The 22,014-nt window shown below is 44.2% G+C and overlaps 1 protein-coding gene across 1 annotated transcript; it reads right to left on the bottom strand.

Moving 5' to 3' along the window:
• On the bottom strand, nucleotides 1-21,405 carry megf8 (multiple EGF-like-domains 8). The gene is given in 44 exon segments (XM_030392939.1): nucleotides 1-3,258; nucleotides 3,462-3,594; nucleotides 3,885-4,015; nucleotides 4,164-4,334; nucleotides 4,417-4,609; nucleotides 4,741-4,909; nucleotides 5,022-5,217; nucleotides 5,311-5,525; nucleotides 5,667-5,877; nucleotides 5,961-6,087; nucleotides 6,192-6,423; nucleotides 6,517-6,688; nucleotides 6,690-6,898; nucleotides 7,084-7,255; nucleotides 7,363-7,600; nucleotides 8,174-8,292; nucleotides 8,394-8,504; nucleotides 8,706-8,956; nucleotides 9,054-9,186; nucleotides 9,308-9,548; nucleotides 10,371-10,584; nucleotides 10,752-10,936; nucleotides 11,087-11,326; nucleotides 11,849-11,932; nucleotides 12,306-12,419; nucleotides 12,681-12,812; nucleotides 12,910-13,028; nucleotides 13,146-13,406; nucleotides 13,587-13,784; nucleotides 14,435-14,638; nucleotides 15,023-15,186; nucleotides 15,568-15,715; nucleotides 15,866-15,967; nucleotides 16,922-17,073; nucleotides 17,178-17,288; nucleotides 17,381-17,526; nucleotides 17,927-18,110; nucleotides 18,206-18,419; nucleotides 18,797-18,885; nucleotides 19,155-19,335; nucleotides 19,504-19,713; nucleotides 19,805-19,968; nucleotides 20,068-20,257; nucleotides 20,921-21,405. Coding segments are annotated over 44 exon segments (8,754 nt in total). The 5' UTR covers nucleotides 20,945-21,405; the 3' UTR covers nucleotides 1-1,758.
• Nucleotides 21,406-22,014: the final 609 nt, after the last annotated feature.

The raw sequence follows: 22,014 nt of genomic DNA, 5'->3' as shown, positions 1-22,014 counted from the left end.
TCATGTTCCACAGACTTTATTTCAGCCAACTCAGGACAGAGAATCTTGACGCAATCTTCTGTTCGACACTGTTCCCTTCTTTGAACGCAAGAAAAAAAAAGTTATGTACAAAAATAAAGTATGTTAAAAAAAAACATACACAAAGATACAAGACAAACAAAAAAAAAAACAGTATTAATGCTTATTTGTGGAGGGCTGTTATAAATAGTGACAGTATTTATTTGAGCTTTCGTTTTGCTTAACTATGCTGTGAGTATTCGGTTCTTGACAAAACCTCTCGTGATTTTGTTCAGTTGATAAGAAGCCAGTAGCACCATTCCGAGTTCATCCACGACTGTGTGCGCCATCTGAGGCTGGACGACATCCACTCTTTGTGTTTCACATGAATAATGGGGCTCATTGCCTCCATGCAGTGCAAAAAGGAAAACAAAAAGAAAACAAAAAAATACGAACATCAACACCAACCAGTGAACAAGTAATTCAGTCTCATCGTGAATTAAAATGCTGTCAAGTCTTCCCCCAAATCTCTCACCAGGAGAACTTTCAAATGCAACTCTTCCCATTATCATTGTAATTTCAAATGAATTACACATTTCATAGTGTATTTTTTCTTCCACATCCATTTTTTTTTCCTTGCAAATTGTAGCTATGATTGGCTAATACAATCATCTAAGCAGGCGAGTTGCCCAAATAAAGCAGTCCAGCAAAACTAGCCAAACACCAACATACATTTCATGTCAACAAAATGTTATCAAATGATTCAAAAGGACACATCATTTCTTCATTTTCATGGACGAGCTCTGTTGTGATTTACATTAATATAGGAACTGAAGACTAATATTGATAACATTATCCTTCATTTTTTTTTTTTTACTAAAACAATCCATGAAACAAAATGTAACATATGTTATTGTAATAATGTCCTCCAGGAGGTTCACCACACAATTCCATTAACACAAATATTAAGTGTAAGCCAGTCGACTCACAGACAAGGCAAGAAGTGAAGGCAGATGAGCAGAGAAACAATATAATGTAACAGAGCAAGTGAATGAATATGCAAAAACATACTCAGGAGTCTGTTTAACATAAACACATAGCTTAGAAGCCTGCCGTATATTGAGTTATAATCATAAATAAATCACTCATATCGACTTTGATATAAAAAACCATCTCACAAGCAACTTTAACTTAGTTTCCTGCGCTGAGCTGACAATCAAAAGCTTGCACGTTTTGCTGAACCAATTTAAGTCCTTTTTTTTTGTTCTCATTGGCAATTTTGATTGTCACTTTTTGGGGTATAAAGCACATGTTGGTTGCAAAGAGAGCGGATGTAATTTTTTTAACACCTCTGTTGGTCAATAAGAAGAATTTTTATCTGCTGTCCAGCTTCAGTCGTTTTATGTGACTGACTTGGCGAGTGCGCTCATACCTCATTAGTGATCACAGACAGGATGCAACATTGTTCCGTTGATACGTATAGCAGTTGCAGTGCATTCTAGAGACAGCTGGCTTTGTCATGTGAAGCACTGATTTACAGTATAGCAATACATAATACAATAAAAGACACTTAATAATTCCTTATACAGTGTATGTACAACTCTGTTCAAAATGCTCACGTTAACTGACTCTGTCATAACTCTTTTGGACTTTGCCTTGTGGCTGTTTCTTTCAAATATTTAATTTATCATATATCAAACACTTTACAGATTTATCCTACCTCTCCTATCCCTGTCCCATTTAATTTATGTCTTTGATCCCCTACATGGCCATAGTGGTCAGGTGCTGATGCCCTAGCAGCCCCTTGCGCCCTCCCCCTGCCCCTGCGTGCCCCCCTGCGTTGCCATGGCCACAGTATTCTTGTAGGTTCTGACGCAAAGTGACCAGTGCAGAGCCCAGACAGGCACGATTTGGAGCCAAGACACCTCCGGGCAGCTGGAAGAGGACAGTAGCCACCCCAGCCATGCCATCGTCTGTGGGCTCCAGGGTGATAGGCCCGACTTTAAAGGATGAATAGGAAAAGCCCATGAGCTGAGACAGGAAGGGGTCGGAGCGGCAAAAGTGCTGGTAGCCGCTGTACGTGGATGGGTGGTGATGGTGTGAGGCTGGGGTGCCAGCAGTGGTGCTGGCATAGTGGTGGGTGTTCAAGTAGTGCAGCGGCAGATGCTGGCCGCCATTGCCCCCTCCACCCAGGGTGAGGTGATGGTGGTGATGGGCTGTGGGTCCGGAGCCTGGGTCATGTTTGTAGGAGACAGCTCCTGCCCTGCCCCTCTGGCCCACCACCACTCCTCCTAACTTGCTTGTGCGAGCATGAGCAAGCGATACAGTGCTGCCCCCGACCCCTCCACCGGATGAAGGAAGGTAGATGAGCTGAGGCTCCTCTGGCTCAAGGTATATGGTAAGTTTAGCAAAGGGCCTTGACGCCATCTTGGTCATCTCCTGGATGTGGCGACGCTGCTCCCGACGGAAGTCCAGGAACTGCTTGACCTTCCATAGGAGGACGCAGACAGACAGGAAAAGGAAAAAGCAGGAAAAGAAAACAGAGAAGAAGACAAAAAGATCGATGTGGGCTTGGTCCTGTCGTAGAAACAACAGGCCCTGGGACTCTCCCTGTCTCTGGCCGGTTCCCACACCTCTGAGAGCGATGTAGAAACGGCTGGATTTCAGGGAGTGCACCTCGTGGGGGAAGGTTATGACCACACGATCCCGAACACTGCGGACAATCAGCACTGTTTGTGGTTTCCACACAGTGATGTAAGAAATGAGTCCTTCAGCCCGCTCCTCTCTAATTTCTCTCTCTGTCCCTGGGGTTTTTGCTTGTAGCTGCAGTGGGTTGTGAGCGAGCACGGGGCCCCCAAGACTGGATGAGGCATTGGCAAACACCTTTATAGGGGACGGAGGTGAATCCTTATCTGCACCAGAGGCTGTCCCTCGACTCGCAGATTCATCCTCAATCTTGATGGTGTGGATCCCTGTGTGCCGGTCCACATCCACGATGAATGTGTCATGAGAGTTGGACACATACACCTCCACCTCACCAAAGGTAACATCAATGGTGACTCGGATGTCCACATTGGTGAACTTTGGCTGCGCAGCGAAGAACACGGTGCGTCCCTTGGGCAGGTTGCGAATGGTGGGATCATGGAAGCAGTTGGTCTGGGAGGTTGGGTCAAAGCAGCACTCGGTGTCCACGTTAAACTGACGGTAGCACTGACGCCCATTCACGGGTGTGCCATTGAAGGAATCTTTGCACTTGGCACACTACATAGAAGAGCACAACAAATACATTTCAACCAAAACTCAGCAATGTAAGAACAAGGTCACACACTTTTTTCTTAATCTTAAATCTAAATTTCATCAATGGAGAGAAAGAAAATCCAGAAAACGCCATCAGGGTTTGTTAAGTCAACAATTTGCAAAGTGAAATCCTTCCATATTTGAAATGATCTCTAGCATGAGCATACCTGCTGCCTGTAGCAGTCTTTCCTGTCACTCTGAGGGCTGCTGAGACAAGAGGAGGTCTCTGTGTTGTTTTGGCAGGGGCAACCGGTACCATCGTGTTCATTACACGTGTCTGCATGGCCATTACACTGACACCTGCAGTGAAGAGGAGAAAAACACTGAAAGCGAAGAGAACTGAAAGGCTAAAAAGGAGAAAATATTTTAGTCTGTTTCTTCCATAGCCATTTTTACTGATGCCTTTCCATAGAATTGCCTGTGATGAAATCGCAATCACATATAAGTCATATCAGTCGTAAGTATAAATGTCTTTCAAAAGTATTTATAGCATTGTAAAGCATTATATTCTTATATATATCATAAAAAGGCTTGTAATGTTGATCACAGTGTGGGAATCCATTGACTGCCAAGCAGCAAACATCACTCACTTGTCACACTTCCCCTGCAGCAGGAAGTAGCCACTGAGGCAGCTCTCACACTTGTCCCCCACGCTGTTGTTCTGGCAGTTAACACACACAGCGTTCTCCTCTGTGGGACCCTCAGACACCCAATTCTGAATCTGAAAGTAGAAGAAAGAGAAACAGCCCCATTCAACTTTAAGAGCTGGAATAAAGACAATGCTTGCAATTCAAATGCAACGGCACACGACTGATGTATTTGCTTTATACTGATAATCAGGGAAAGCCACAAAGATGACAAATACTTACGCTGTTGGGGTCCAGAGGGAAGAGCCGGGGGTTCTCGAGGGCCTTCTTATGTTCATCTCGGGATAAACACACAGCGCTGTTTCCCCTGCAAAACTCCCGACATGGACGACAAGTGCCGCCCCCTTTGGCAGAGCCTACAAACAGAGGCTTACACTTCTCACAGTGCTTACCCTGCAATGGGGGAAAGAAGGAATCATCACCTCTGTGAACTTGGGAAAACAGTATTTGCAAATGTTTTAGTCCAAGTACTCACAATGGTGTTATTGTGGCACTCGAGGCAAACGTCTGGTTTGTTAACACCAGCACAGTTGCTGTGTTTGTTGCAGCTGCACTGAGAGGAACAGTTATCCCCCACAAATCCAAAGTGACAGTGGCACTCTCCTGGTGACACACATGTCCCGTTCACACAGCCTTGTGCACACACTGGCTCACACTGACCGGAAACACTATACAGGACAAAAAAAGAAGAGGAAACGTAGGTCAACCTGTCTAGTTACTATGAAGAGCATCACAGTAGTTTTTAATCTATGCTTGTGTATTCAGGGCCTGAGGCATTCATGCCGACTCTTGATCTTACCTGCTGAGTATGTAACCATGTTTGCAGGTGCAGTGGTAGCCCTGGGGTAAGTCGTGGCAGTCCTGGGTGCTGTTGCAGTGGTGATGGCTGTTGGCACACTCGTCCTCCTCCGGACAGTGGAGGAAAGACCAGCTGCTGTTTCTCAGGGGGCAAACGCCTTCACTCACACCTGGGACACCAGAATGGATTAGAAAAACATTTTTTTGTGAAAAATGTTACACCTAAATGGCAACTTATATGATGTTAAGCTTTTTGACTCATCAACTGAAGATATTTGTCACCATCAAGTCCTCCTTGCAGGCAGCGTCCAGCTCCGTTACCGCCTCGAGCTGCACACCAGCCACACTGAGGCCTGCCGATGCACTGGGAGCACTGGGTGAGCTGGGAGCACTGGGGAGAGCAAGAGTCTCCCCCAGAGAGCAGGCGACCACACTGACCCGCCTCACATCGCAGTGGCACGAAAGACGGGCTCATGCACTAGAGGAGAGGGAGAGAAGTTATTATAGTCGTATAATGAACGTGATTTTAACAAATTGCTCTCACAAAATAACTCAAACCGGACAGTCTTACCTGCTGCAGAGCCATGCTCCACACACAGTGCTGCCAACCTCCATCGGAGCCTCTGGAGCCCAGACAGAGGCTGCAGTTATTGAGACTGTGACACGGTGGAGGGCACGGCATAGGGGGAGAAGACTCCACCTGCATGGGTGAGACGTTTAGGAGGGCATAGCTGAAACAGGTCCAGTCATAGGTGGGGTTCACACTCAGGATGCGCCTCGTCTCGCCTGGAAAAATCACAACACAGACATGGAACACTTTATGAGAAATGACATATAAAAATCCACAGCTGTAGACCGAAAATAAATAAAAAGACCTTTGAGGAAATTGTGAATTTCCCCAAGGCTCTGTAACACTCTTGCCCGTACCTGTGCGCTTGAACTGGCGAGTCCACATGCATTTTCCGGAAGCAGTGCACTTGGGGCAGTCAGAAGCCTCACAGCTGGTCTCTGTGCAGTTGCTGGACAGGAAGATCTCTCTCTGGTTGATCCGACAGTCATGTTCAGACGTACAGCTAACAGAGCTGCTGATACAGGCGCCCTCTGGACAGTTTGTGCACCACTTACACTGCAGAGCAGGCTGGGAAATTCAATCAACAAATATTTTAGTTGTCTGACAGTGGCTGTCTTTCTTTGTGTTAGAATGAAAGGTTTGTATGTTACCTGTGATGGACTGGAGAATGTTTTGGGGTGTCGTGCAAGGCATTCACTGCAGGTCTTCAGTCTGCGACACTGGTCTGGCTGACGAGGGGTCGGGGAACAGGGAGACTGACCATTAAAGCAGCCCATTCTGATGGAGAGGGAGGGATGTGTTTGATTTTGCAGCGGCAAATAACTTCAGATTCAAGACCAAGATCATCATTTATTTAGAGTTGCCTTCAGCCAATGTGTTACCTCTCAGCAGTATCAGAAGAAGCACAGGTTCCCCTACACCACATGCAGCTGCCTGTGGTGGTGTTGCAAGCCTCTGGTGTGGGCAGCAGGGCACAAGGGTCAGAAGGCACAGCCAGGGTTAGGAGTCTGCCCAGTGTGACACCATTGAAGCCTCCAGACAGGAAGAGACGGCCACCCCAGCTCGTCATGGCAAGAGACACTGAGCGGTTTACTGGATCTCCTACAGCTGAGTCTGAAGAAAAGAGATGGAAAGTGGTTCGATTATGGCATTCTAAGTTATGATCTGACCATGACTGAATCTGAAGAAAGACATTAAGATGGTCACCTGGTTGTATCCAGGTGTTACAGTTGATCTGGTACAGAGACACTGAATTACTGTAGTCCTCTGCTTCTGTCCTCCCCCCAACAATGACCATGGTGTCTTTGATCAGGGCTGCAGCGTGGAAGAAACGGGACAGCGGCTGCAAATCAAATAATAGATGTGTTATCTTTATGCAGTGGACTGATAGATGGTAAATGTTTGTCCTGACGTTGGCCTCTTACCTTATTGCCCTGTGAGGGCACCAGCAGGGACCAGGTGAGGTTGGGGTAGAAGAGACTGTACAGCTCCCCTGAAGGCTCCACCGTCTCCACGTGGAAGCGGTAGCCTCCAAAGACGTAGATGGCATCAGTCTGCTCATGGTAGACGGCTGAGTGACCATATAAACCTAATTGAACACATAAAACAAAGCAGGTTTAAGAACAGAAATCTGTTGACATTTCTTTTCAAAATGTAATGCTGAATTTCTTTGTGGGGTACATCTATTTTTGTACTTTTATAAGAGGTGCATCAGTAAATAAGTTGTTGATTAAAAAAAATAAACGCATTAAAAAAACAAAGTGTCTCAAAAACCTGTAGGTGGTGTGCCAGTATGAGGGGCAATGGTCCAGTTTCCAGTGTGAGGGCTGAACTCCAGCAGATGGTGGTTGAATCCATTCTCTGGAGAGTATCCACCAATCAACAGCACAGAGGAGTCTCGGCGCACAGTTAAAGTGTGACCAGCCAACGCGGGCAGCACTGAGCTCTGTTAGAGGTGGAGGGAACATTTAATATGTTAGAAGTTAAAAAAACAAAAACAAACAAAAAAACACATTAGAGATTTTGTATTTCCAGGATAAAGCTAACCCTTACCGTGTGTTCTCTCCAGACTAAACTGCTGAGATTGAGACTCCAGGTATCCATGGCAACACCATTTTGAGTGACACCGCCCACCACCAACATGAAGTTGTGACTGGCTCCGTGGTTTACAGAGCCAGACTCATGAGTGGTCAGCAGTGAAGAGGCATGGTGATAGCGAGGGCGAGGAGTCGAGCCCTCTTCCACAGAGCTTGTCAACATTTGGGTCCAACGGCGCTCAGAAATAGAATATCTAAACCAACCAAGGACAAAACATTAATATGGTTATTCAGATATATATCCACCTGTATTTAACTAAGTGAATATGTAAGAGCCTTCCATTGGATAGTTACTGCAGGGATCAATATGTTTCAGCTGGCAACAAGTTATTTAACGAAAACTGATGCAGTAAGAAGCTTCTCATTTCTTAAACAATCATGTCAGAAGACACATCGTGTGGTTGTGGAAAATATGTTACTCTGTTTCAGAAGGGCCAAATTATTGGCTTGCATCAAGCAAAGAAAACAACTAAGGAGACTGAAACTACTTAAATTGGGTTAAGAACTGCCAAATGCATTATTAAAACTTGGAGGAATAGTGGTGAAACACCTTCGAGGAAGAAATGTGGTCGAAACAAAATCTTGAATGATTGTGATCGGAGATGACTTAAACGCTTGGTGTAATCAAATTGGAAAAAATCAATAGTAATACTAATTGCGTAAGCTCATCAAAACGATACCATGTTGAATGTGTGCTGTAATCCAGGATAGAGGATTATAACATCAAAAAGGTTTCATGCTATCCATATCATCGGGGAAAGCCTTACCTGTAGACATTTCCCAGAATGCCCTCTGACAGAGAAAGCCCTCCATACATCCAGAGGTAGCCCTGTGGTCCAGACACCACAGAGTGACCCATTCGGTGGAGGAACCTGTGGGCCTGGTTCTGTGGAGGAACAACACATATGAATGTGTGTTTGTATGATCTGGAGCGTAAAATTGAAAAAGCGTGCAGATTGAAACATTTTCTGAATGTTGTGCCCTTACCACTGTCATTTGTGTGTCCAGCAGTGTTTCCCAGACCAGGCTGTTGGAGTCTCGAGGAACAGAGCAGTCTGAGCCAGCCCAACTTTCCGAGCACACGCACACTCCCAGAGACTGAAACAAACAGAATATGCTGGTTAGCAATCTAAGAAAAATTGTTCCCTCATCTTTTACAATGAAATTCTGTCCAGTTACATTAATCTAATACCTAACAGTAACATTTTGACACATTTTTCCATGAGTGATTGATTCCAGAAATACACAATCCCTTTGCTCAAAGCTTGAAAAACAAAATCAAACTGTGACAACTCTTACTATATTACAAGCCCCTCTTCCTTCTGTTACTCCACAGTCCTGAGGGCATATTGGCCGGTCGCAGTGTGGTCCACCATATCCCTGAGGGCACTGACAGAGCCCCCCTTGGCACTGGGCTCCACCTGGACAAGCAGGTGACCCATCTTCTCCCTCATCAGAGCTCTGGTGACATCGCCGCACCCAGAAAGATGCGTTGAAGCCTTGAGGTTTGTTTGAGGAGACGTTGGCCTCAAAGTAGACAGAGATCACACCTGGTGGTAAAAGAGAATGAGGAATATAGTGAATGTGGCATGATGAGTTTCAATTATGTGTTTGCCTACTTTATTGAATGAATATATGGATGGATACCTGAGGTGGCCTCCACGGTGATAGGTTGCGCCCTTGTGGTGCCACAAAATGCCCCAATCAGGTTGTGATCTGAATGTACAACTCCATTACCCAGGAAACGAGGAAGGCCATCAAACACATAGACAAAGGAGCTCTGCAGAATTAAACAGAGAATGTAAAGAGACACTTAGATAGAGAGAACTATTTTTGAGGCTACTACACAGCTGTTCGTTCACATTTGTGCGTGTGTGTCATCAGGTCAAATCTGTACTCACTTTACAATGCGTATGAGAGTCTGGGTGTAGAGTGAGGGCTACAGGGGGACACAGCTGTCTGGGCAGACAAGGCGCCAGGTTCTCAGTCACTGACAGGACCCACAAACAATGAGAGAGTCCTCCCCTCCCTTCTGTGCCACTTCGCCACCCCAGAGAAGAGGAGAGAGGAATAGCAGAGGAGGAGGTGGGGGAGAGTAGGACAGAACGGCCCTGGCACTGACGGTAACATGTGCCATTGTTCCTGTTATAAAGAGAAAAATGTCAAGATAGAAACATTATGATGGAAAGATCTGGAAACTCAAAAATCAACCAAAGAAAAGGCCACTGTTTTCACCCCGTTTTACTTTTATCAATATTTCATTATAATCTCCACTCCTTGATTTTGATTTGTTTTCATTTTTTTGAAATCCGCTTTTTATTGAGTTATATCAAGGTCCATATACACAATATACTCATTCTCATAGGACTTAACAGCCTTATTTTTCCTAGCCTTCTGTAAAACCCAGATGCAGCAGCAGGTAATAAAAGTGAGTTAGAATAGATAATACAGAAACAAATAAATACCAATAAAGTAAATAAAAATACAGGCATAAAAAGAGAAAATGAAATAAGAACAGATGACCAGAATGTTTGGGTGTGCCTTTGTGGTACTCAAATGACTTTAAACTTGTCCTGATGCTGTCCAAGTTTGTCTTTCAATTCTAAATATATAACATTTTCTAATGGGAGGGCACCAAATACAGGGGTCTCTAAAAACATGAACCCTTATGCCAGGAAGAAATTAAGAATGGGCAAGATCTCGCCCATGAGTAGAACTGGATTTGGCCCCAGTAAGCCCTGCAACCCCTCAGGGGGATAAAAAGCAGCAACATCCCGCGACCCTCACGGAAAAAGCGGAAAAGAAAACGAAACGAAACGAAAAAGATCAGAATATAGGTTAATGATTTTCTACAAAGAGCCCAGTTGCCTTCATTAGTTGCTCCAAATAATGTTTTTTTTTTTTATCAAGTCAGACACATAAAGTTTACATTACACTCAGGGCACACAGTTCAGATCTCCTTACCTGGGGTCTCCGTAGTAGCCAGGCAGGCAGGACTCACAGTGTGCTCCCTGGGTGTTGTGGGTGCAGTAGCACTGGCCTGTCTGGTTGTGACAGTATCCTCGGAGTGGGTCGCCATGGCCATTACACTCACAGGGAACACAGCCGCTACCACCGGCCAGGGCTGAACCGAAGCTACCTGGACGGCAGTGCTCACAGTGGGGCCCTGTAGTCCAATCTGAGAGACAGAAACTATGTCAGCAGAGCAAATTTCGACAAAAGTAGTTTAGTTTTATGAATTATAGGATTCTACGTCATAAAAGGGCCTGAGCCAGTATGATTTAATACAAAATATGACATAGAATAAGCCATTCATGTCAGGCATAATCTTAAAAAAAAAATCACCCTGGCATTCGTCACAGATCCCTGGTGCAGTTATACAGGTAGAATGAAAGTTGCAGCCACAGTCGACATCACATTCAACACCACTGAGAACCAGAGTGGCCGGGTCGGACGTCCAGCCAAGGGAACATTCGCACTCAAACCGTGGACTGCCACTGCACTGGCCCTCACGACACTCATTGTAACACCTGTGAGAGGGGATAAATTATGTTTTTGTTTTTTTTCAGATTACAAAAGAAATCCTGATGATTAAATGGTAAATGTATAGAATACTTTAAAGTGAAGAGAGCTGAAGGTTTGTATCAACAGAGTGACACATTTTTGGCTTAGGCTCTTACGTCTGGTTGCAGTGTAGCGTGCCGTCTCCTGTGTATCCTCTCTCACAGTGGCACTCGTAGGAGGTGGGAGTGTTGATGCAGGTGGCAAACAGGTGACAGTTGTGGAGACCCAGCCTGCATTCCTCTACATCAGGGCAGGTGGGGTAGGACCAGATGGCATCTTTCTCTTCATCGTCAAAGTCCTCCAGCTCCATCTCCATTTCCAGGGGTCGAGGTGGGGCCGAGGTCTGGGGCTCAGGGCTGGAAGAGCAGGACAAGGAGACGTGAAGTTGGAAAAGTATACTACATCCATCTACTGTGTTATGTCGTTATCAACATAAAGTCGGCGGTGTTATCTTAAGGGTTCAGAAAGAAAAACCACCCAGGCATCAAACAAAATGCACTTCATAAATATATCATTTTTATTTTTATTCATTTAATTCTTGTTGTTGATTTGTGATATCATCAAACTGTTTTTCATGTGTTTTTTTTTCTCTAAATTACTGCTATTGTTGTTTGCTTTAACTTAGCTGCATCTTCACATGAGAGGCGATACACAAAGAGAGGTAACATTATTTCATATTGCTAAATGTATTAAGGACCCTTAGCAAGGAAGGTGGGCCACCCAAAATAATTTGCAATCTGTGAGAAATGTTCCACCCACAATATTCAAAGTATAAAATTATATGAAATATCAAAAGCCCTTGTGTTTTGAATAAAAGCCACATGCTAACAGACAGCTTACTGAATCAAGTCATGAAAGTGTAATAAGAGGTATCTTACTTTGCAGCCCGTGCTTCAGCAACAGCCACACTGCAGTTATACACTAACGGATCGTCCATTCCTGCCCAGTCTCCCCTCAGACATCTGAAAAGGGGGTTGGAAAATAAACACATGAAATAAATACAAGAAAATCACAATAAAACCTATGAAAGCTTTTAATAATCCAGTGCTTTGCAAAGTGTTGTTTGAGACAGGGGTCCTTGGTTCCAAGGTGTCCCCAGCTAAAAGGGGAAAAATTTATTTTCACTATAATTCCATCAATAAGTAATACAATGGCATAATGTGTGGTTATTTTGGTCTTGCCATTCATATACTTTCAGTCTAAAAGTAAAAATCTTATCAGACGGTGGTCCAATGTGTATTCCTCAGTCATTCAAATCTGGCATGTTGCCTCTCTTATGTGCTTTCTCTGTACAATGCACTTACAAAGTATTTGTAACATGTTTTCCATACTTACTTTCCAATTGTGGGATTGTTGTAGTCACCACACCAGCCACACTGGAACGTCCGCAGGCAGTCTGTGCACGTGTTTAAAGCTGAACATTGCTTACACTGGGGAACCGAATGAACACTGACAGAGGAGAGAATGAAGAATGAAAAAATGTGATTAACATTCTCATCTGAATTAAATAATATACCTTATTACACTTTAGTCAGTTCTTTGTCTTATGTTTTATTGTGAAGGTGAATAAAGTAATGTGAATATATTACTGTATGTGTTCAAGTTTAAATCACTAAAACTGACAGGAAAGCAGTTAACTGTACAGTACATTATATCTCATATCTCAGCTACAAATTAAAGAAAGAAGTCTTAAAAATGTTCTCATTTTACCTGTCATACCAGTCCCTGCATTCTCCATAGGGGTATTTTGTGAGGTAGGCCGCAAAATAGAAGCAGGCCTGGGCTGACTCACACCATGCACACTGGCTGGAGTTAGAGAGGCACTCACCACACGTCTTTCTCCTTTCGAAGACAAAAAGAGAAAGTGAGATGTAGATTTTTGTTGGAATCATGTATGATCTGTAATCATCTGTGTTAAAAACATAGTTTTCCAACTCACTGGTTGCAGACTTTAGGACACCCCCTTGGGTCACGTATGGATCCATCTAGTCTTCCCCGTCGACTGCACTGGTAGTCGCCTTTCTTACTGGAGTTTATCTGCCACTCACAAAAAGGATCCTGTGGGCCAGAGTAAGTGTTGTGCGAGTCAGGAATACAGCAGACCTTAATTATGCTATACAACATCAACAGCACAGTGACAGTATATGTTAACGCCTTCTGTTATCTGTGATGTACCTGAGTACAAGCAGAGCAGTCTCTATACTCCTCACACAAGGTGCAGTGCTGGGGTGCCAGCAGCAGATGGCGCTGGGCTTCTCCCCTGCCTTCCCCCTTCTCTCCCTCAGGACACGGCTCCAGATCTGGGCTGTCCCGCAGCAGGCATCGTGACAAAGACGGGCACCAGCCACAAGACTGGTCTGATAGACAGGCCAGGCAGGACATGTAGCTAGAGCAGGAACCAGAACGGAAAGGCTCCAAGAACAGGAAGGAGATCTCCTAGATGGAGAATATTGGAAAAAGAGGACATGAGGTAAGATTTTTGGTTTCTATTTAAGGAAACTCATTGTGCAGAAAAATGAGAGAAATGGAAGCCACAGGAACACAAACTGCTTATGAAGGTAAAAGCTCTTTGCTTTTGAAGAGAAGAAAAGCAGGTTTAACTATTCCAGTACTCACACTCCCTCCAGGCAATGTTCTGTTCCAGATCAGAGCCATCTCACTGGTTTGTCCTGACCCCGAGTTGTTAAGGTAGCCTTCAGCCTGAACAAGGTAATGGTTGCCCCTGGTCAGGTTGGAGAACAGTCTACTCCCATCCGTGCGAGCCAGCAACTTCAACTCCTTCTCCTGCTGGGCTGCCCAACGTCCCACCACCTCCTGCTCAAGCAATTGAAAGATGCAGAGACAGTTCAAGAGAAAGAAAAAGTGGAGAAGAGTTCAGCAAAAATGTCAATAATAAAATTATTAACTCAAATTTTGTCTTGAAATGTTGCTGGTTGGTGCTCTGAGGAAAATAGTAACTACCTAGCTGTCTTTGCTAGGGGGGAAGTTATCTGTTTTTATCTTTAATTTAACAACTGGGATATGAATATTTTATATATTTTATGATTTTATTCAAACACCTTAAATGTTCTTTTAGTTTAAGACCATAGAAAAACATTCCTTACTTTAAGTGTTTTGTTAAATAATTGATAACCCCTGTTTGTTTGGTGTTCAGAAAAATTATCCGATTCTTGATTCAAGCTTGTGAAAAACCCCAAAGAGGGAGTTATGTTATGTTATCCGCTGCACCCATACAGTTAAGGTAGATGTTAACACAGACCTGGATGCTTGCTTTCCAATACTCGCAAAGTTCCACAAGGGACCAACATTAAATTATGTCTAGTGAATATTATATTACAAGACCTTGTCTAGAACAACTAATCCTGTCAATAATTTCCAATTTCAGATGAGAGATTTGTTTTAAAATTATTTGTTGAATAAAAAAAAAAACACAACTCAAAGTGTTGACATGCACTTTCTCTCACCAGTTGGCTAGAGTTGGGCCCTGTCGCCATTCGAGCCTCAAAGTGGAGCCTCTGGATGCGAGCCCACATGGAGACAGTCTCGGTGGGAGCGGTTGCAGGCGGAGGGGCTCCCCACAACGGGTGGATAAAGCCCCTGAACTGTAGGGCTACGTCCATTTCTGTGGTGGGGCTAAGGATGATGGTGGTGCTGCGGAGGATGGACACCTGGCAAAAGGGTGGTGAGGATGGAGGACAGTGGAGGATGGATGGAAGTGGAAACACATCAACAGAGGCACTATTCGCTACAAACTGCTTCACAAGTTTGACAAACTACTTGACAAAGGAATCTTCTCTGTGAGCCAATTGCAAAACACACAGTGAACAAAGAGAATAAAAAAAAGAGAGGTGAGCATTGGGGTCAAGAGATTAAAAAGCCAAGAACATAAGGCAGAAAAGGACAAAAGAAGAGAAAGATTCAAGTTGGAGAGGTGCAAGAGTCTAAGTGGCACAGCAATGTTGGAGGAAGGAAGGAGGGATAAGTATAAGCAGAGAGGGAAGTATTTGCAACCACAACTAGCAAAGTTAGGACTTGAGATTTGGACTCCGTACCTTGTCAGGCTGGGAGTCGTTGCGGGGGTGCTGGAAGGTGAGCAGGTGCAGTCCCGGGACATAGTTCTCGGTGCGACAGGAGTGGAGGGAGGTTAGGAAAAGGGTACGCTCCCCCCACCAGCCGTACGCCCCTGAGATCTGGTCCACACGGCACGCACTTCGCTCTGTGAGACCGAGAGGGAGAGGTCAGCACACAAATAACACATCTGACCTCCTAAAATCTCAAAATACAGCAGTTTTCTAAAGTGCACTACTGTACTGCAACGAGTCTGATCTGTGACTTTTGTGTGACCTGTGTCCAAAAAGAGTAAAACGACATGACCTTGCTGCCCCAGAAGAAGTATGGGCTTGGACAGACGAGTCAAATCTAGGTCTGAGTAGCCTGTCCAATCTCAGCTGAGTGCAGTCAAGTCACTGTGCTCTGTCTGTGACACACGTCCAACATGAGTCTAGTCCCTCCCATGTCAACTCCCAACATCTTTCATTTTTCAGTCTGAGATTGAGCCCTTCTCTTCTGCCCTCCTTCCTCCCTCCCTGGGTCTCACCTGACACTGGCAGGCAGGACTCGTTCTGAACACACCAGCCAAATTCCCCGGGGGCACGGGCCAGATTAGCTGGGGTGCCACTGAACACCAGACAGGACTGGCAATCAGACAGGAAGCGAGCGAGGCCCAGGCAACCAGTACTGCCACACTGTGGACACAACACAGGGGACAAACATTATAACCATAACCCTTACAGATATTCATACACACAAGTCAAAGTGAGCAAATTTACTGTGAGTATAACATTGTGGGAATAGATGTACTAACAACCACAAGGCTGTACAAAGGGAAGTGTTACCGGATTAGTGGGCTGGTACTCTCGACAGCGGCCTTCACACCAACTGCACTCTGGGTTCTTAAGGCACATACTTTCATCTAACGCCTCAGCACAAAGAGCATCCTGGTGAGGGAAGACACACACAAACAAACACAAACACACAGGTTTTTCACAAAAATGTTGTTATCCTACTTGCATTTCTTGAACACAATTTCTCATCCTTTCTCCTATTAGTCTTTTTACAGCTTAAAGAGACATGAAGGAAAGTGTTTTCAGTTAAAGCAATACATATCTCAGTCAGTGCTATATTGACCAAGAAAGCTGACTTCTCCTGCCGCAAAGTCTGTAGTTCTTCCAGCTGCAGCATTGTCATTTGATGTGTACAGTGATGTTGGTGCTGACAAGAACTGCAGGCTATTTGAGAAGATGTTATAAACGAGAATACCTTTTTACAGTGTTTTGGCTGAGTCTGTTATTCATTCGAGCCAGAGTACAGCCAAAGAAATACAGCAGGGAGAGGCCAAGACTGCAGCTGCATTAGCCGCGCAAGAGGATATGGCTATATTCTTAACCTGTGCTGCAAACAGAAGTGCTGGCTTTGCTCAATTGCATAGATGCATCTAATTAATTAACAAGCAATACATTTCAGCCTGGGCCGCTATAGATGGACACTGTCGCTGACGCCTACCCCCAGAAAGCCTGTATGTGCGTTAATAGTCATAAAATCTTTACTTTTCTTTACTTTTGAAATACGTGTGCTGGTGACGTTTAACATAAACTGGAAAAGAAAACCAAGACCGGCATGGTTGACAGGGCAGATGACCACTGAGAAAGTAATAAAGTCATAAAACGCTACGTTTTGGCCAATAAGGTATTAGCTATGGGTTACAGTTATGTGGTTTTATATATAAAGGCACTGTTTACATGGAACTGCGAGTGGGAAAACCCTTAAATTGACAACATTTACCATCAACACTAGGATACCCACATTAAAACACAAAAAAGATTCCCTTTAATTTGCCTGTCTTCCCGGTGATATAACTTCTTGGCCTCTTGTTTAATGAAGCTTTTACTCACCCTGTCACCTTGATCACTACTGACGAACAATGGAACTTTGTAAGCCACCAGGTCTCCACGGGCAACACCACTGTAACCCCCAGCAACCAGCAGCACTCGTCCCTCCATCACAGCAGCAACATGTGAGTAACGCCCCCTCACAGCATCCCCATCTGAGAAAACAATTTTAGTTTTGTAAGGACTGTAGGCGCACTAGCCGCAGAGGAGACGTGTGGACTGTTTGTAAGAATAATGAAAGCACTCCATAGGTACTCACTGAGTGACCATCTCTCCCCGGCAGACACCCACTGGTGACAGCCCAGATGGTAAAAGAAGATCTCCTCATCATAGCACTTCTCCTCTTGGTAGTGAATATGTACATTACCCCCTGTGAGAGAAAGACAGGAAGAAAATAGTTGAAAATAGACATGCCTGCACTGATTAAAATGGATAATGTCTGGCAGTTTTCACAGTGCTTACCATAGACCACCATGTAGTTTCCGATGACGGTGGCTGAGTGGAAAGCTCTTTCTCTGGGACCTGTTGCTGGGAAACGAGAACGAAAGGACGTCCAAAAGCGCCGGTCCACGTGGAACACGTCGGTGTTGTTCACCCTCACACTAAACCTGAAAAAATAAATAAAAGCAAGTGTAATTTAAGTTTCTTGAAAAGATGCTGTGTATTTTGTATTTACTTGTTGGATTACTCTCAAAATGTCCTTTGGGTAACAACTTGTTTTATCATTTTGAATAATTTATTCTTTACATTTTTCTTAAGTGCTAAATCGAACACATTCTCCCACAGGAATTATGTTTTATCTGATTTAATGGAAGAAATCGTTTACGATTCACGACATTTACACAGGAATCTGTAGTCCCTAAACAAACAGAGATACACTCCAGAATTCATCAGCAATCTGTTCCTCTTTCTCATGAACAACCATAAATAGAGAAGTGTGTACAAAATGTTGACGCACATGAAACTGTCTGTATTTTCTCTCACTCTTCCTACTGTACTGTTGTGTACCTGGCAGTTGTAGGCCTGTGACCTCCGTACACCAGCAGTGTCCTGGATGGGCTGTGAAAGACCATTGAGTGACCAGCCGTGGCTGGTGGTTTCCCGCCAGTTGGCTGAATATTCTCCCACCGCCCAGAACCATGCAGGCCGAACCGATATAGGGAGGAGGAAAACATATCCTCCTCAGTGCGACCTGGGAAATAAGGAGAGAAAAGGAAAGATGCTGCTTAAGTACGTAATTCTCAGTGGACATCAGATTGAAAGGTGCCGACATAAAATGAAACCCACCTCCAAACACATAAAGATAATTGTCAACTACAGCTGCAGCGTGATTGGCCAGTTTCGGAGCACCATGTGAACTTGAAAAGCCGAGCTGTTGCCAGTCATCTTGCAGCGGCCGGTACATCCAGACATCACTGGCCAGGGAGCCATTGGCAAGCTCTCCTCCAAAGATAACCATATTACCCGTCCACTCTACTGCAGTGTGGGAGTGACGAGCCACCTGACAACATAAACAAGCCAGACATTGCAAGAAGGATGTGAATAAAAAGAAATGTGACATAATAAAGCACAGGTAAGGAATTCTTTCTGGAGTGACAACACCGTGAGAGGACATTTAGGAGATTTGTTTTCTTGCAACAGCTAATACTTCCTCATATCCCTCTGACAAGAAATACGGTTTCTCCAGCAACTCTAGCTATGTTGACAGGGTTTCTTTAAACACCTTGTCCCGATTAAGAAAAAACAGGTAAATATGACATTTAAAGGATCAGGTTACTGCAGAAGGCTGATAGTAGCTAACTTGCGTGCATGTAAACACAATATGAGATGCAAGAGCAGGAGGAGGCAAAATTGTGTTTTTTTCCTCAAACCACGTACAGGAGAGTGACCATAAGACCTGCTTTCCCACTGGTTTGATGTGAAGTTATATTTGATCAAGTCACCAAGCGCTCTGTTCAGGTCAAACCCTGGAGGGCAGAAAAAAAAAAAAATCAAACATATGCTAATTAATGATCAAAAACATTATCAGATACTAGAGAGGAGAAGAGTCAATAAAGAGACAAAAACAAACAGCTATGTTGATGCTGGTTAAAATCTAACCAGTGTACAAGTAAGACTTTGAGGAATCTGCTGAGGAATTAAGGACCATTAAATAAAAAAAAAAATGTGTTACAGAAGCAGGAAGAAGGTGTGTAAAAACAACATCAGTGAAAAAAGCAGAGGATGACACTCTCACCGCCAAACAAGTACATGGCTCCAGTGGTGGACAGGTACACGCCAGCAGAACCCGTCCTGGGAGGTGTGTATGGGTTTCCCTCACTCACACGGCACCACTGCCCTGCCCCACTGTCATCATGAAAACCAAGCTCGCAGCTGTGACCCATGAAGCCTGGTTTACACTGACAGCGCTCTCCTTTCTGGGACAAAACAAGAGAATAAGAATAGCTTATTGACCAGTAATCAATGTTTCAAGAAAATGCACAACTGAAGTCATTAAAGCTCTTAAAAGGAAGGATGAGCGAACCTTTGGCTAGAAGAACATTTACTTAATGTGTTTATTAGCCCTCCCCTCTCTCCAGTTTTACCTTGTCACACTGGCCATTCACAGAACAAGCCTGAGAGCACAGAGGGGTTATACAAGCTGCTCCTCCCCAACCCTGTTGGCAGTGGCACTTCAATGTAGAGGGATCGCAGCGGCCATGACCACCGCAGGCTCCGGGGCACAAGGAGAAGGTGTAGGTTGCGTTGAAGCCCAGGAGGTTGTAATTGGCATCGCTGAAGAGGTGAAGCAGCATCTGGAAAAAGAGCATTACATAAACAGACACAAAGTTAACCCTGCCATTGTTGGAATGCTTGAGATTCTTTTATTGTGTATTAATTGGTTACCTTGCCAGATTTTGCTTCAATAGGTTGAGGCAGGGTGTTTCCACTCAGACTGGCTAGGAGCGGGCTCTGGTAGGAGTCTCCATCATACACAAACAGGTAATCATAGGTACACTCTGTGTCCATGAAGGTGAAGTTTAAGACAATGCGGTGACTAATGCTGGGAGCTGGAAGATAGAGAAAAGGGTTGGAAATATGAGTTTAATTAACAGACAGTCTGTTGGCTGCAAGATACATGTTTCGTGATAAATACACCATCATTATACCATTGATAAGCCACTCGCAGTTCCCATTGACAGAGTAGTTTCCCGGCCCATCTGTGACATAGCCTGGCGGTCCCCTCAGCACCTGCCTGTGGCCCTTGCAGTCCCCCGCCTGGCACGCAGGCGGCTTGGCCAACAGCAGAACCACCAGGATGAAGGAGACAGGGAGGGGGGAGGCCATCACTGGCACCGCCTGAATGATGGAGAGCAAAAGGTGACGGGCATCATTTGGTGCAGCAAAATGAGAACCAGCCTCCTAAAACATCGTCGATATTATCCTTTAAACTATGCATCCTGCCTGTAAAATATAGAGGATTACTTCTGTGGAAATACAATTTCCGTGTGACCCTTACAGTCCCCTGTCTGTTTACATTGATCTTTCTGATTTGCTGACTGAGCTCTCTGCAAAATTCCAGTTTAAGAAAGCATGACTTTAAAAAATAAAACAACTCTAATGCCACTCAAACTGCAGCATTAATGTAAAGGTGGCTAAATCAGAATGCTTGATGCACATTATGAGACTTGAAAGGCAGTCTGTGTGCAAAATACAGTTTCTGATGGAGCTAACGACTGTTAGCCTCATGTACAGTAACGTTAGCTCATTATCGTTACAATCTCACAAGGTTTTGACACATGAAGCTGGCATTTTACAAACACTACATTATACACTGCTATAGTGTTTATGAATCGCTCCAACTAGCTAAGGAATGAACCAACTGGTACCAGCGACAAGGAGCTCTCCGCAGGCTATCATAACAAAGCTAACTTAGAAGGCTGCTAAGCTAGCTAACCGAATACCGTTAACAGGCAGAGGCCGTTCGCTGGCTAGTCTGCAAATTTGCATATTCCTACTCACCAGTTCCCGTCTCTTTGGCCTCATGGTAGTTTACATTTTCGGCGACCCTTTCACGCTAGCTACATGAGCCAACTTATCGTTTGGGGGACTGCTCAAGACTGACAGCTAGCCGAATTAGCCAGCAGCTAATGCAGAAGACAGCCCCGACTACAACACGGTGGTCTTCTAGCTAGCGGTTAGCGGCTCAGCCAAATCCAGATGCGCAATCGTCAGTGGCTGCAAAATCTACCAGGGTAAAGTCATTCTCGAGAGTAATTAATCATTTTCTAATGACGGCCTCGTGTTTCTAAAACTCGAGGATTATACTTGTGGGAAATTATGCCGGCTAACAACGCATCCTTTCAGCAGTATCGACCCGATTCCTGTGGTCCATCTTGGGGACAGATGCCCGTTGTTTTGGTGTTTATGGCTGGCTAGCAGTAAACGGTGGTTGCCAACACAAAAGACAGCGCCGCGACTGGCCCGATCCACCACCGCCATCCAGTGGAGACTGGGGACAACGTCTCAACATCTGTATATTATTTTTTGTTTTTTATTTAAAAGGGACGATGCAGTGTAAGAGTTCCAGTACAGTGAATGTAACTGATGTGCTGCAACGTTATGGCTTTAGCTAATTATCAGCTCTTGTCCCTAGTTGGGCTTTTACATGTGAAACATAAAACAAACAGCTTTCAAAGGTCAGTATCATAAAATAACAATACAATAAATATAAATACCATATAGATTCAGGGATATGGGTGCATACTGTATATGCATGTACATGAATATGCCAGGAAAGTCCAATTAAATGTATCACATTATTTCTGGGCACTAAAAATATTCACAGAACACAAAATAAAAAAAATCACAGAATAAACAATCAAGTGAAACACTAAAATGTGTAATGAGTAGACTTCTTGGTAACAAAAGCAATACATCAAAACCAATAATGTACTAAAGTATGACTTTTGGGTAGAATTAATATTTGAATAAATCAAAGATTAGCAACTGTTGGTAGTGTTAACATAACACATTAAATATCAAATCATTGCCCAAGATGCAGCATTCATTTATTCATAACTAGCTGAAAATAATATGTGTTTCTTATTAATGAA

This window comes from Sparus aurata, chromosome 17, assembly GCF_900880675.1.
Source record: "Sparus aurata chromosome 17, fSpaAur1.1, whole genome shotgun sequence".
Lineage (NCBI taxonomy): Eukaryota > Metazoa > Chordata > Actinopteri > Spariformes > Sparidae > Sparus > Sparus aurata.
The sequence above is the reverse complement of the archived record's forward strand: the minus strand, read 5'-3'. Positions and strand labels throughout refer to the sequence as shown.